The sequence below is a fragment of the Papilio machaon genome, chromosome 13, assembly GCF_912999745.1.
Source record: "Papilio machaon chromosome 13, ilPapMach1.1, whole genome shotgun sequence".
Lineage (NCBI taxonomy): Eukaryota > Metazoa > Arthropoda > Insecta > Lepidoptera > Papilionidae > Papilio > Papilio machaon.
In genome coordinates this window covers 3,044,076-3,057,013 of record NC_059998.1, presented here as the reverse complement: position 1 = coordinate 3,057,013, position 12,938 = coordinate 3,044,076, and the positions used below count along the sequence as shown (strand labels likewise).

The window sequence follows — 12,938 nt, the reverse complement described above, 5'->3', positions numbered from 1 at the left end:
GGGTACTTTATTAATGTAGTGGATACAAAAGAAAAGGGAACAAGAACTCCCAGCCCTGTGGTGTACCAGAATTGGTAAGCTTATTTTTAGGTTTATATATTGAAGCTGTCGCCCGCGACTTTGTCTATGCCAAATTTCAAGATTGTTAAGCCGTTCTGTAGATACCTTTTAACAAACATTCATCCATCCTAACATTTGCATTTATAATATTAGTAAGTTTTTTTAAGTTTTAAATGTCAATTATTGTATAACCATCAAACCTTTAATCTTTTATTTTTCATCTTTTGCATTTTCTTATCTGAGTCAGACTGACATTTGAGAACGTTACGTCAAAGTCAAAAAAAGTGTCATAGTTTCGGCGCGAAGTAAATTTTATTCTTTTTTTCCAATTCCAACGAGTATTTGTATCACAAGATCAAAGTATAAATTTATTTAGCGTAAAATCCCATAAACTCAAGTAAAATGACCGTGGGAGAAACGGGCAAAAATTTACCATGGTTAGTACTCTGATGCATTATTTTGAAAGCCGAAATGTATGTTATATATATTATTTTATTCATATTTCATCGTAAAATTATTTTAACAGGGTAGAAAAATACAGGCCTTCGAAATTAGAAGATTTGGTGTCACACGATGATATAATAAAGACTAGTAAGTAATATTTAAAAATGAAATAGCACTACTAGACTACAAATCATCATTGGCAATAATGTATTTTTGTTTCGTCCATTTTAGTTGGTCAATTTATGAAAGAAAATCAACTGCCACATCTTTTATTTTATGGACCACCAGGTACAGGCAAGACATCAACAATTTTAGCTTGTGCCAAACAAATGTATACCCCACAGCAATTTAATTCTATGGTAAGAAGTTAACGATTTTATATCAAAGTGTCTTAAATTATCTGCTGCACATTTCTGTGAGCTTTTGATTGTTTGTAGGTATTACTGTTTAAAAAAACCTTAATAATCCTCATGAAAATATAATCCTACCTGATCCAGTACCACCTCCCTGTAACCTGTAAGTTGACTTTAGTCAGTTTAGAGTAGCATGAAAATTGTAGTGGTATTTAAGGTGTTACGTGACCCATAATAATTTTACCATGACTTGCTTTTTACATAGTTGCTTAAGAGGTTGTAACCTTATGTAATTCTAGGTACTTGAATTGAATGCATCTGATGACAGAGGAATTGGAATAGTTAGAGGACAAATCCTCAGTTTTGCTTCAACAAGAACAATATTCAAGGCAGGTCCCAAGCTAATAATTTTAGATGAAGCTGATGCAATGACAAATGATGCACAAAATGCTCTGAGAAGAAGTAAGCTATTGTTTTGTTTTCAACTAAATAGTTATCTAATAACTGTTTATCAAAACATGATTTAACTCTGGTCAGGGATGGCGGCAAACCTTTATATTCTTCAACATGCCATTTTTTAATGAGATGGTAGATGTGCCATCAAATAATTTAGGACTTTGTGATTATTCGGAATATTCTACAGCATAGATCACTTGTATGCCGCTCCTTATACACTTCACACTTTTTCTATAGTGCATTAATAAATTTGTGACCTGAGACATATCCAAAATATTGTGTACCATTGGTTCACCATCTCTGTCTAGAGGAATGATTTATGTCTATATTTAACATTTCTACTAACAATTTTCATAAAAGAATGTTTGTTTACCCTACTTAGGGTGATAGGTTGCTATGGAGATGATAAATGAAAACATTCAATTTTATTGAAGTTCTAATAAGGATTCATTGAAATGTGTAATTAATTAATTTATTTCAATTATATTGTCTGGAGGTTTTCTTTCAAAAAGTTTAAAAAAAATTAATGTTAGATAATTTAAATTAATTTTTCATTGAAATGTATGTTTCAATTAATTTCAATTTTTAAAATGAATGTGACGTCACAATGTCTGATACTGAAGATAATCACCACAGGACAGTCAAAATCACAATTCTTGGAGAACCTTTTACGGGAAAAGTAAGTAAACATTTATAATACCTACATATTTTAATTATTGAGAATAAATTAAGAGTGTCTGTTTTAGAGCAGTTTATGTCAACGTTATTTGAGCAATAGTCCTCGAGCACCAGGTGGTACAACACATGGAGCTGAAGTACTGGCAGGGCAGTGTTTAGGCCTGCGCCCTCCAGTGCCACTGCAGTTGTGCGATGTTGCAGGCAACAGTCTCTCAACTGGAATGCTTCGAAACTACTTGTACGCGTCTGATGTTAGCATTTAATTTGATTTTTTATTATTGATTTTTTTTTTGTAAAAAAAATTTATTCATCATAAAGTTTAAGTTAATTCCAACTGGTAATCACAGAACATAAAAGATTTCATGTTTCAGGTAGTGCTATTTGTGTATGATTTGTCAAATTTGCAAAGTTTTGACAAGTTAAATGTATGGATAGAGAAGGTTAAAGAGATTTTTGATCAAGAAACCAAGAAACCTCTGATGGCATTGTTTGGCAATAAATCGGATTTGGAACATCAAAGAGCTGTTCGATTGTCTTGTGTAAAACAATTTGCTTCGAAATATTTATTGGAAAATTTTAAAGGATCCGCTAGAACTGGGGAAATGGTAAAAAGATTTAATTATTTAAAAAATCAATATATTAAATCTTTTTTATATCTTATCTAAATATATAAAAGAAAGTCGTGTTAGTTACACTATTTATAACTCAAGATCGGTCGAACTGATTTAGCTGAAAATTGATGGGGAGGTAGCTTAGAACTAGGAGACGGACATAGGAACTTTTTTATCTTGTGTGCATTTTTTTTATTCCGCGCGGACGAAGTCGCGGGTTAAAGCTAGTATTTTATATATTATATCTTGAAGAGAGGTTTTGTGTCTATAGGTTTTATATTGCATCAACTATAAGCAACCATAATACGATTTTGACATTTTTTTTCAGGTGAACTATGCATTCACTGATCTCATTGCCCGAGTGTTAGGGTTGCCAGTACCAAGTCCGCCTATTGCAGTTCCCATTAAGTCAGCAACTGAGTTAGAACTTCCCAAAAGTACAGCTCAACCGGATGGTGTACCAACATCGCCTTTAATAATGAATAGAAAAACTCTTAGAAAAATACAAAGGAAAGCTTCGTCTTCAGTCTGTTCTCTACAATGATAATAAATTATACAATTTGTGAAATTATCGTTTTATTGCATTTGCACATCTAATATTTAATTTCATAGGCCTTTTTATGTCGAATATCAATAAATTTAATAATGTGGCAAAGGGCAGAGGAAGGATGAGTAAACAACTCGATACCTCATTTAAATATTTATGTACTCTTGGAGAAAGTAATTTAGACATTCTACCTACTTCAAATGTTCACATATAGTGGGATAAAGACAGGGAGATGTTGATCAATTTTTCATACACATCTAAGAATTATGCTAAGAGAAAAATATCACTGATCTATCGTAATCAGTTTATCCTTGATTGGTTTTCAGTAATAGAGAAGTATACGGATAACGTTCGTTTTTGTATAATCTGCAACTACCTCGGCAAGATAATACCGGCGTTGCAGTCGCGTTGTACGCGCTTCAGGTTCGCACCTCTACAGCACAGTCAGATCGTACCAAGACTACGGGATATTGTTGAAAAGGAAAAGTAAGCGGAGTTTTTACTTTGCGTTGATGATGTGTTACTCTAGATAGGATATAAATCTACTTATTTCTAAAAAAACTTATAGTTTTTTTTTTTGTTTTAAGTTTTTCTGTAATTCTAGTGTTTGTTGACTTCGCACGTACGTAATGATAAATATTTAGTATAATTTTTGCAGCGTAAAGATATCAGAAGACGGTATTCAGGCGCTGCTGGAGTTGTCCGGCGGTGACATGCGCAAGGTTCTTAACACGCTGCAGAGCACGTGGTTGTCGGCGCGTGACGTCACCGAGGACACCGTCTACACGTGCGTCGGACACCCGCTGCGCGCCGACATCGATAGCATACTTACCAGGCTCATGAACGAGGACGACTTCGGGGTATGCTTCAAATGTATCCTTTGTAGTAGTAGTAATGTAAAGGCTACATTTATATATAGTTCAGTCCGTTGCCGGTACCGATTCGTTTAAGTCCCGAGGGTGTGTACGAAATACTACGAAAGCAATTTCTTGTTCTCATCTAGTTGATTATCGCAACTTTAAGCATAATTGAAGACGTCAGAGTTTAAATTTCAATGAAAACTGCAACTGTATTGTATTTTAGGATGATATTTCTTAATACAGTGATTAACAGTTATTCAAGATTTGAAAATTTTAAAAGGATTAGCACTTGGCGACATTTTAACAGAGATTCATACAAAAATTCAGAGAGGTTAGTAAAATATGCCGTCTTAATTATAAATTTTTCAATAAAATACGTAAATGCTATAAAGTACAATATTGTTTTTTGTCATGTAACCGTGTCAAATCTGTAACACATCCCACTTTTTGCGAAGTAACTTAATACTTGTATAAAATATTGTCAATGTATGATAATGTTTAGTGAAGTTCCCGCCGGATGTTTTGATATCGCTATTGATCAAGATGGCGGACTCGGAGGCGCGGCTGGCGAGTGGCTGCAGCGAGCGCATCGAGCTGGCCGCGCTCATCGCCGCTTTTCATTTCGCCAGGCAACAGATCGACATCTCTGCTATAACCAATTCTTGATTGTATTTACGTCCACTAATAAAAGATTACAATTTATATATCGTCTGTTTATTGATTAAATTTTCCCCTTCCTTTATTACAGTTTGGTTGGAGTGTTGTATTGTTGGAAAGTCGAAATAATTTGGTCGAGAAGTAAGTCAGTAGTTGATCAGATAATAATCGGTTGAATAGTTGATTGAGTAGTTAGTCTTGGTCGAGTATTTGGAAGTTCTGAATACAAATTACCCATGTTATTTTTTTTAAACATTATCCTCGAACGCAGTTGCAATTCTTCAGATAATGTCGGTTATTTTGGCTGTGCTGCGTAGCTCATAAATTCTGACGCGATCTCGCAGGGAGACTCAGAGTATTGACTTATCCAATGCCTCTTTACTGAATTTAAGCCGAATAATGTTGGCCGCAGTGTGAAAGAAAAATTATAAACATAAAACTACAAATTTAAAAATAAATTCTTTTTAGGGTGTTATTTTATATTCTATTACACCGCCATTGGCAATATAATCGTGGTACTCATCATAAATGTCGTTCCAAAAGTCTATCCTTCTTCGAATTACCGGATCCATTTTAATAACACATGGTTTGTCGTTTAAAAGTAGCATTTTTCTATCAGCTCCATATTCTGGCCATATAAATTCCGTAGAGTTTTTCGGTGTAGGGTTCCTGAAATAAAATTCATCTAACATAATTTATCTAGAAGTAAATAAGGGAAAAAATAGTATGTTAAGAAAAATTAGAGATTGTAACATAGTGTAGAATGGATATTTAAAGTAAGTACCAAGATCAACAATTTGAAACTTACCAACTAATTTGTTTTAAAAAATACTTACCCGAATTTAACGAAGTTGGACACCACAGTTAGCATAACATTTAATGCTTCCAAGCTCCTTTTGTCAGCCGACTTTAGTTTTGGTTTTGTTGCATTTGTACTAAATACATATCCCAAATCGTCGGCATGGCTTGTTCCAGGAAAAGTTATATTGTAATATGTTTTGAACCAATTCAAAGCTCCGTCAAAATCAAAGAAATAATAGTAAACATTATTGCTGTCTTTTCTTTCTTTGTGCATGTTTATCCACAAGTCAACACCGTGGACGTAATGTGTGTCGGATATTAAGTCGAAAGCATTGTTTAATGTCCAATTTGAAAAATTCTCATCGTCAAAATAAAATTTAACAATAGATTTTGCCAATGCCATTGATTTTTCAGAACCTAGGGGATATTCAATATTGGATGGTATAACCAATTCAATATTTTTTCTTAAAATTTTTAACACAATGTCAGGATACCTTAAATATCCTGATGCCATGTAAATTCCTTCATTGCCGTTGAATCCTGCTAAAACAGGCACATTTTGTAACTCTTGGGCTCGTAAAATTTCTATTGGAGTTTTAGTTAGAATCGCATGTGAAAACTCTTTTTCTACAATTGGTAAAAATGGTGTATACGGTCTTAGAGGATTCATATCCCCATTCCTCATTAGATCGTAGGAATCCACTATGTCGAATACGTCAGCTCGTCTTAGACATTTGAGTATTGACTCTTTGTCTTGATCATCAGGGCAGACGATCTTGGCCACTTTTAGTGCATTTTCTACTGGGTGTTTCGCTAGAACTCTATAACTTAAAGCACTACCACTGAACAATATTGCTTTATGAAATAAACCAACCGATTGATTTACCATTAATAAGTAATTGACTACAGAAGCACCGGAACTGTTGCCGCCTATTGTAATGTTATCGCTGCTACCTCCAAAACTTTCGATGTTTGCTTTTATCCATTTCAACGCCAGTAGAATATCTTTCAGACCCGCGTTACCGGAAGCATCTTCGATATCAAGGGACATAAATCCTAAAATTCCCAACCTAAAATTAACATCAGACATGAATTAGGATTTTACATTATTACGTTTTAGCAGCTAATAAAGATAATTCATTCGAATAAAACTTAAAAATCCGTAACCAATCCTACTAATATAATAAATGCGAATGTTTAGATGGTTGGATGGATTTCCATAATTTATAAACTTTGCCTTTGCAAAGTTTATAAATTATGGAATCAACATCTTTATGTAGAACATAGCCTGGAAGAAAACATAGGCTATTAAAAAAAGTTTTTTTAATCCCTCGCAGGCGGAGTCGCGGCCAACAGCTAGTGTACATATAAAGTGCAGTATGGGTAAAAGTAAAAGGTAAACAAATGAACACTAATATTACCTGTAGTTCATAGTAACAAAGATAATGCCCCTTTTCATCAAAAGCTCAGGCCCGTATATTAAATCAGTGTTTCCAGAGATTAAGTGGAATGCACCTCCATGTACGAACACTAGTACTGATAATATTTCATCAGTGCGGAATGCCGGCACGAAAATATTAAGGCGTAAACAATCTTCACTCATTTCGTATTTTTTATATTTCAAGGTTATTTGCGGACATACGGGTGGTCTTTGAGTTGCATTAAACACATCGGTCCATGGCTCCCTCGGGACCGGGGGCTGTCGAATGTAACAAAACAAACTTAGTGTATCACAACTTAAACAAACGAATTGTCATCATTAATTCGTTCTTAATTGTATTAAGATTACTGATAGACGTGTACTTCTTATATTATTTTTAGGAAATAAGTAGAAATAGAAATTCACTTTTAATATGGAACCCATCTAACTACATATGAGTACTATCATACTCTGCCTATCATTGAAATATTTATTTCCAACGAACATATAATAATAAATATTATATTTTATAATACAACTTAATTTATTCTTTTTCGTATTTGATATCAGTATGCAAAATGTTTTAATCGTGTACAATATCAAATATAAGCCCTACTTATTTAGTACATTATTTATAATAATTTGTTTGCTCAGTTGTTTCGCGTTTTGAAAACAATAAACCTCTAATTTCAAATCAAATTCAAATTAAAATGGAACAAAAAATAAATTACAATAGTGTAGCTAATAAGTAGTTTATAAGAGACGATCCAGGTATTAAAAGATTTTGAGGGCACCCTCCTATTTGGTAGAGACGAAAAAAGTGTTCTATATGGAAAATGTATTGTCCCAATAGTGAAGTAAATAGGTCACGGTTCCCACAAAGATATATGAAAAGTAATAGTAAGTAGTTCTAGTTTATAAAAAAGTAAAATTACCCGAAATCTAAGGGATCCTGTAGGATTTTCTGCGTAAGGTATTCCTTCGTAGGAATAGTACGAAATATCATCATATTGTTGTAAGCGACCTCTAACGGGGCCGCTAGTTGTTTTGATTATTCTTTGTTTATTTAAGTCAGACACGTTTAAACACAAGAATATATAGATTATTACTGCGATTAAAAACATTATAAAACCATGTACATCAGCACTAAACTTAAAGCGGACTGTAGTAATGCAGGTTAATCCGCCAACATGATTAAACCGATTCACAAGGCATAATTATTGTTTGCACAGTCGCGTACCGAATTGGAGTACATTGTTGAAAAACAACTTAACAGATCTTTAAATTATTAGTGACACAATTTAAAAAATAAATATAACGAAAATGATTCTTCGTATGCATATATATATATATATATTCGATTGACGTGTACATTACTTGTATTGAATCGTGACTGTATTAACTTTACAGTGTTTATTATGTTATTAAATGAACCGAACAGAAATCTATCATTTAAGTAATTATATTATAGTAAGTTTTGTAAATATTATAGTTATATTGATAACACAATCAATTGTATAAAAACCATTGCTTACCTTGTTAACTTGTTTTTTTTTTAATTGTTAATATTTGACTTAAAGAAAAAGAAAGAAACAGTCTTTGTATCATGATGATCTTAATGGCAAAATAAGAATTTAAAAACATTATAGATTTTACAGCACCTACCCAAACTATTAGTTATCAAACGAATTAATTTATATTAGCAAAGGTATAAATTCTTGGATTGATCGTGTTTTCTGTATGTTTTATTTATTAAATTAATAGAAATAATACATTTGATAACATTTATTCGTTTCACATAAATAAATTAAAGCGATGTCTTTGTCCATTTTGATTACGGTATACATTTTTTCTCCAGTTTGCCGCCTTCTTTTACGTATTGGTCATACTTTTCATAGACATTGTACCAAAAATTCAGTCTGTCAAGAAGCGGATTTGTAACCCTCCCTTCCTTCGGGTTTTCGTTTATAATGAGCATTGATCTATTTTTGTCATATCTCGGCCACTTGAATCTACTGCCTTCTGGGGTGGGATTTCTGAAACAATTCAATATATATATATGATCCAACGCTTTTCTTTTGATTTTTATTTTATTTAATTAAACTTAGATGTTGACTTGTCAAGAACAGCTTGCTTTCAGATCAGAATCGTTATATAAAGGTTTCTTACCCGAATTTTATAAAGTTACATAATAATGTAATCCAGGTGTTCAGAACCAATCGGCTCTTACTACTGGTGTTATTTAAAAGTAATTCAGTGTCATTAGTGACAAATATATAACCCATTTCATCTGCATGGGCGGTCCCAGGGAAATGTATATCATAAATTATTTTCGACCAATTAAGATCTCCGTCAAAGCTGAACATGTAATAATATAAGGTGTTGCTTTTATTGATCCCTTTTTTCCTTTTCATCCACGCGTCTATGCCGTAAATAAACTGTGAATCAGACGCTAAATCGACAATATTATTCAAAGTAAAGTTGGATAAGTCACTGTTAAAGTAACGTTCTCTGATTGATTTGCCCAAATCTAGAGATATTTTTGATTTAAGTGGATATTCTATGTTGGACGGTATACACAGTTCTATATTATCGATCAGTTTTTTTAAATTAGAGCTATTTTTAAAAATTTTTGGTATTATATATATTCCTTCTCTTTCATTAAAACCGGAAAAAACTGATACATTCTCATGCAAACTTAATTGAATAGGATCCGAAGTGACGATAGCGTGAGAAGATTCCTTTTCAACTGTGGGAAGGAAAAAAGAGAATGGTCGTAAAATAAGTTCGTCATAATTAGTCAAATTAACTTCTGCGTCTATAATGTCGAAAACGTCTACTTCTTTAAGTTTCCTAAGTAGAAGTTGGTCGTCGTTTGTGTCCAAGCCGAGTTCTTTGGCCAACATATAGGCATTGTCTTTGGGATGCCTTGCCACTGATCTGGGATTCACGGCGTTACCGCTAATCATAATTGCTCGTTGAAACAAATTGACAGTCTGTTTAGATACCAATAAGTAATGTATCATCGTTGCTCCACTACTGTGGCCACCAATCGTTATTTTTTTTCGATCACCTCCGAAACGTTCGATGTTTTCGTTCATCCACTTCAAGGATAATACTACATCTTTTAAAGCTGTGTTACCTGGTGCTCCTTCTATATCGAGTGATAGGAATCCTAGCGATCCCAACCTAATATTAAAATTAAATTAGAAACTGTCCATTAATATATTACTAAAAATATTTTGACTAAATTACCTGTAGTTCATTGATACAAAAATAACATTTTGTTCTAGAAAAAATTGTGGTCCATATATTATATCACTATTGCCTGATAGCAAACGAAATGTGCCTCCGTGCACGAAAAATAGTACCGACAACTTGTCATTCGTATTATTCTGTGGCACATATACATTGATGAATAAACAATCTTCGTCCATTTTTTCTCGCGGATACTTTTCTGGTCCTTGCGGACATGATGGGCCTTCGCGTGTTGCGTCGAGCACATGTGTCCATGGTCTTTTTGGAACTGGAGGCTGCAATATTCAAACAAATATATTTGAAGTTTTTTATGTATGCAATAAGTATGCCATAGGAATTAAGTGGTATTATATGAGCAATTAAACAAAGCTATCTTTCATGAAAGAAACCTTTGGGAGACTAGAGTTACTAATATTATACACCACTAATTTTAATTACCATAAAAAAATATAGAATTACCAGATTACAGAATAGAACTACAGATAAATAATAGAATTACAGATTATAGGTGTTATTTAAAAATTAAAAACGTGCAAATCAAAAAATTATCCTACAAAAAACATAATTATTGGTCTATTACAATAAATACATCAGTTAGGTGCGCGTTAGGTTTTACAAAACCCCACAAGAAAAGTTGCCTACACACTTCACTCCGCGTTACCCTAGCCACTTTTTTTTTAGTAAAAGAACTCGTAGTATTTTGTTTGCAAAAAGCATTGTGTCGCTGGCGAGAATTCATGTTTTCTTACAAATAGTATAACTTATTACTTATAACTGGAGTTATTGATTTGACAGAATTTTTTAAAACTTAAATTTTTGTTTAATAACCTTTATCTATGTTGAGTAAAAAATCACTACATATTTAAGATCTTATAATGTATTCTACATTACCTGATTTTTTTCTGGTAATTATCAAGTATTGGTGTATAATGCGTCTCAGCTCATCTAGCGCTATTTATGAATAACAGTGATCATTTATGGCGGCTCTACATTAGCGGCGTGAATTCACGGCACAAGTCATTCCCTCAACATTCGGGACATGTTCACATTCGTTCATGAAACCTGGTGCAATAACTTTGTTTGCTGTGGCAACATATCACTATTTAGATGTCCAAAATTATTCTAAAGCGTTGTAAAAAAAGAAAATGGTGGATGATATCAAAATTATTAATATCAATATAATTATTAAATTAAATTAAAAATAAGTGAAAGAGTTACCCACGAACGGGGCGCGAACCCTTTGTCGCGAAAAACAAGACGTCTGCTAACACACGCGAAAACCATCCACATTCACGTTCACGCCTGTCCGCAGTGCTTTGCGGAACTAATGTGGAGCCGCCATTAATGTTAAATGCGTTGCTTTTGTAGTTTTATCCTGTTGAAGTAAATTATTACTTACCATAAATCGTAGTTGACCAGTAGGTTTTTCACCATATGGAATACCTAAATATGTATAATATTTAATATTATTCCAATGTTTCAATATGCCCCTAACGGGTCCTGAAGTTGTGTTGACTATTTGATAGGTCTTTGGTTCAACCAATTTAATGAAAAATAATATTAGCAAACATTTAAATATCATTTTCCAGTATATATTTTACCTGAAATATAGAAGAAATTACATCTTACTAATATTGTGAATGTGAAAGTTTAGATGAATGGATGAATGTTTGTTATTACGAATATGTAATACGTCCCGTTCGGCATAAAAGTCAGAAAGATGACATAATGTTGTCTGAAACATGTTGACTTTTAGAGCTCAGCAAAATGTTGTCTTTTCGATAACTTTTTGTCGATGTCATTTTAAAGCAATCTCAATGATAACTAAATGATGACTTTTCGAGGACATATTTTTTTAGCCGACTACAAAAAGAAGGAGGTTATCAATTCGACTGTTTTTTTTTTTTTATGTGTGTTACCGCGAATCTCCGTCCCTGGTGGTCCGATTTTGATAAAAATTATTTTAATCGAAAGGAAGTGCTTGCAGGTGGGTCCCATTTTTTTGTTTTTTTTTTAAATAAGTAGAAGACTAGTAGATTTTGAATAAGCTTCAAAATTTGTTGCTAAAATTAGGGACATTTTTGCTTTCAGCGTTTACGTAGGCTAAACTATAAGACCTACATCAAAATGACGTATGGCGAATTGTAGCTCTTTAAATGTGCTAAATAAAAGTCCGCGATAGCATATATCTATCTTTTATAGTTTTCTCACAATAACCATTTTTTTCTTTACGAAACATTAATTAAATTCTTGCCCTATTTCCGACGCTATTATTCAAGTTCAGTATTAACCCTTATGTAAATAAATATGTTCATTACCAAGAGAATTTAATGTAGATTATATTTGCCCTTGAAACTATATCATTCTGTCTAATAGTTTAGGAGATATCGTAAGAATAAAATTACGCGGAAACGAAAAATGCTACATCGCGTTACAATGAATAGCACAAATTTGCTTTCTGGGCTTATTGTTATTAAAACTTTTAAAAACCAACAGCGGCCATTTTGTTCTATACGGACCTCTCACTCATCCATTAAAGAGTGATTGTTGACAAGCGTGAATTGCATCGTAATTCGTTCGGCATTGCTAAGTGTTTTTATTCAATTATTACAACATAAACGTAATATTTTTGACTTAACATACTGGTTGAAAATATAATTAATAGTATTTGTGATTCTTATTATTCAGTTAGTTATCAAGAATTTAATTGCCGAACAAATAAACTTGTAAGTATGAATATAGGTTATAAACACATTTTTTCATATTTTATAACTAATTAAATTATTTAAAATT

The 12,938-nt window shown here is 32.8% G+C and overlaps 4 protein-coding genes across 4 annotated transcripts; 2 read left to right on the top strand and 2 right to left on the bottom strand.

The window, feature by feature from the left end:
• Window positions 1–315: 315 nt before the first annotated feature.
• LOC106717727 (replication factor C subunit 5) lies at window positions 316–4,730 on the top strand. Its single transcript, XM_045680673.1, has 8 exons — window positions 316–497; window positions 587–651; window positions 736–863; window positions 1,157–1,319; window positions 3,476–3,635; window positions 3,808–4,022; window positions 4,263–4,340; window positions 4,512–4,730. The coding sequence occupies exons 1-8, from the start codon at window positions 463–465 to the stop codon at window positions 4,673–4,675; spliced, it is 1,008 nt and encodes a 335-aa protein (XP_045536629.1). The 5' UTR covers window positions 316–462; the 3' UTR covers window positions 4,676–4,730.
• LOC123721578 (ras-related protein Rab-28-like) lies at window positions 1,864–3,146 on the top strand. The gene is made up of 4 exons (XM_045680674.1): window positions 1,864–1,992; window positions 2,060–2,242; window positions 2,363–2,596; window positions 2,931–3,146. The coding sequence occupies exons 1-4, from the start codon at window positions 1,921–1,923 to the stop codon at window positions 3,144–3,146; spliced, it is 705 nt and encodes a 234-aa protein (XP_045536630.1). The 5' UTR covers window positions 1,864–1,920.
• A 390-nt stretch (window positions 4,731–5,120) lies between the features above and the next one.
• On the bottom strand, window positions 5,121–8,033 carry LOC106717925 (juvenile hormone esterase). Its single transcript, XM_014511893.2, has 4 exons — window positions 7,823–8,033; window positions 6,889–7,166; window positions 5,503–6,537; window positions 5,121–5,335 (listed from the first exon to the last, which is right to left on the bottom strand). Exons 1-4 carry the CDS (start codon window positions 8,009–8,011, stop codon window positions 5,131–5,133), a joined length of 1,707 nt encoding a protein of 568 aa, XP_014367379.2. The 5' UTR covers window positions 8,012–8,033; the 3' UTR covers window positions 5,121–5,130.
• Window positions 8,034–8,716: 683 nt separating this feature from the next.
• LOC106717728 (juvenile hormone esterase-like) lies at window positions 8,717–10,415 on the bottom strand. Its single transcript, XM_014511642.2, has 3 exons — window positions 10,143–10,415; window positions 9,057–10,076; window positions 8,717–8,923 (listed from the first exon to the last, which is right to left on the bottom strand). Exons 1-3 carry the CDS (start codon window positions 10,322–10,324, stop codon window positions 8,722–8,724), a joined length of 1,404 nt encoding a protein of 467 aa, XP_014367128.2. The 5' UTR covers window positions 10,325–10,415; the 3' UTR covers window positions 8,717–8,721.
• Window positions 10,416–12,938: the final 2,523 nt, after the last annotated feature.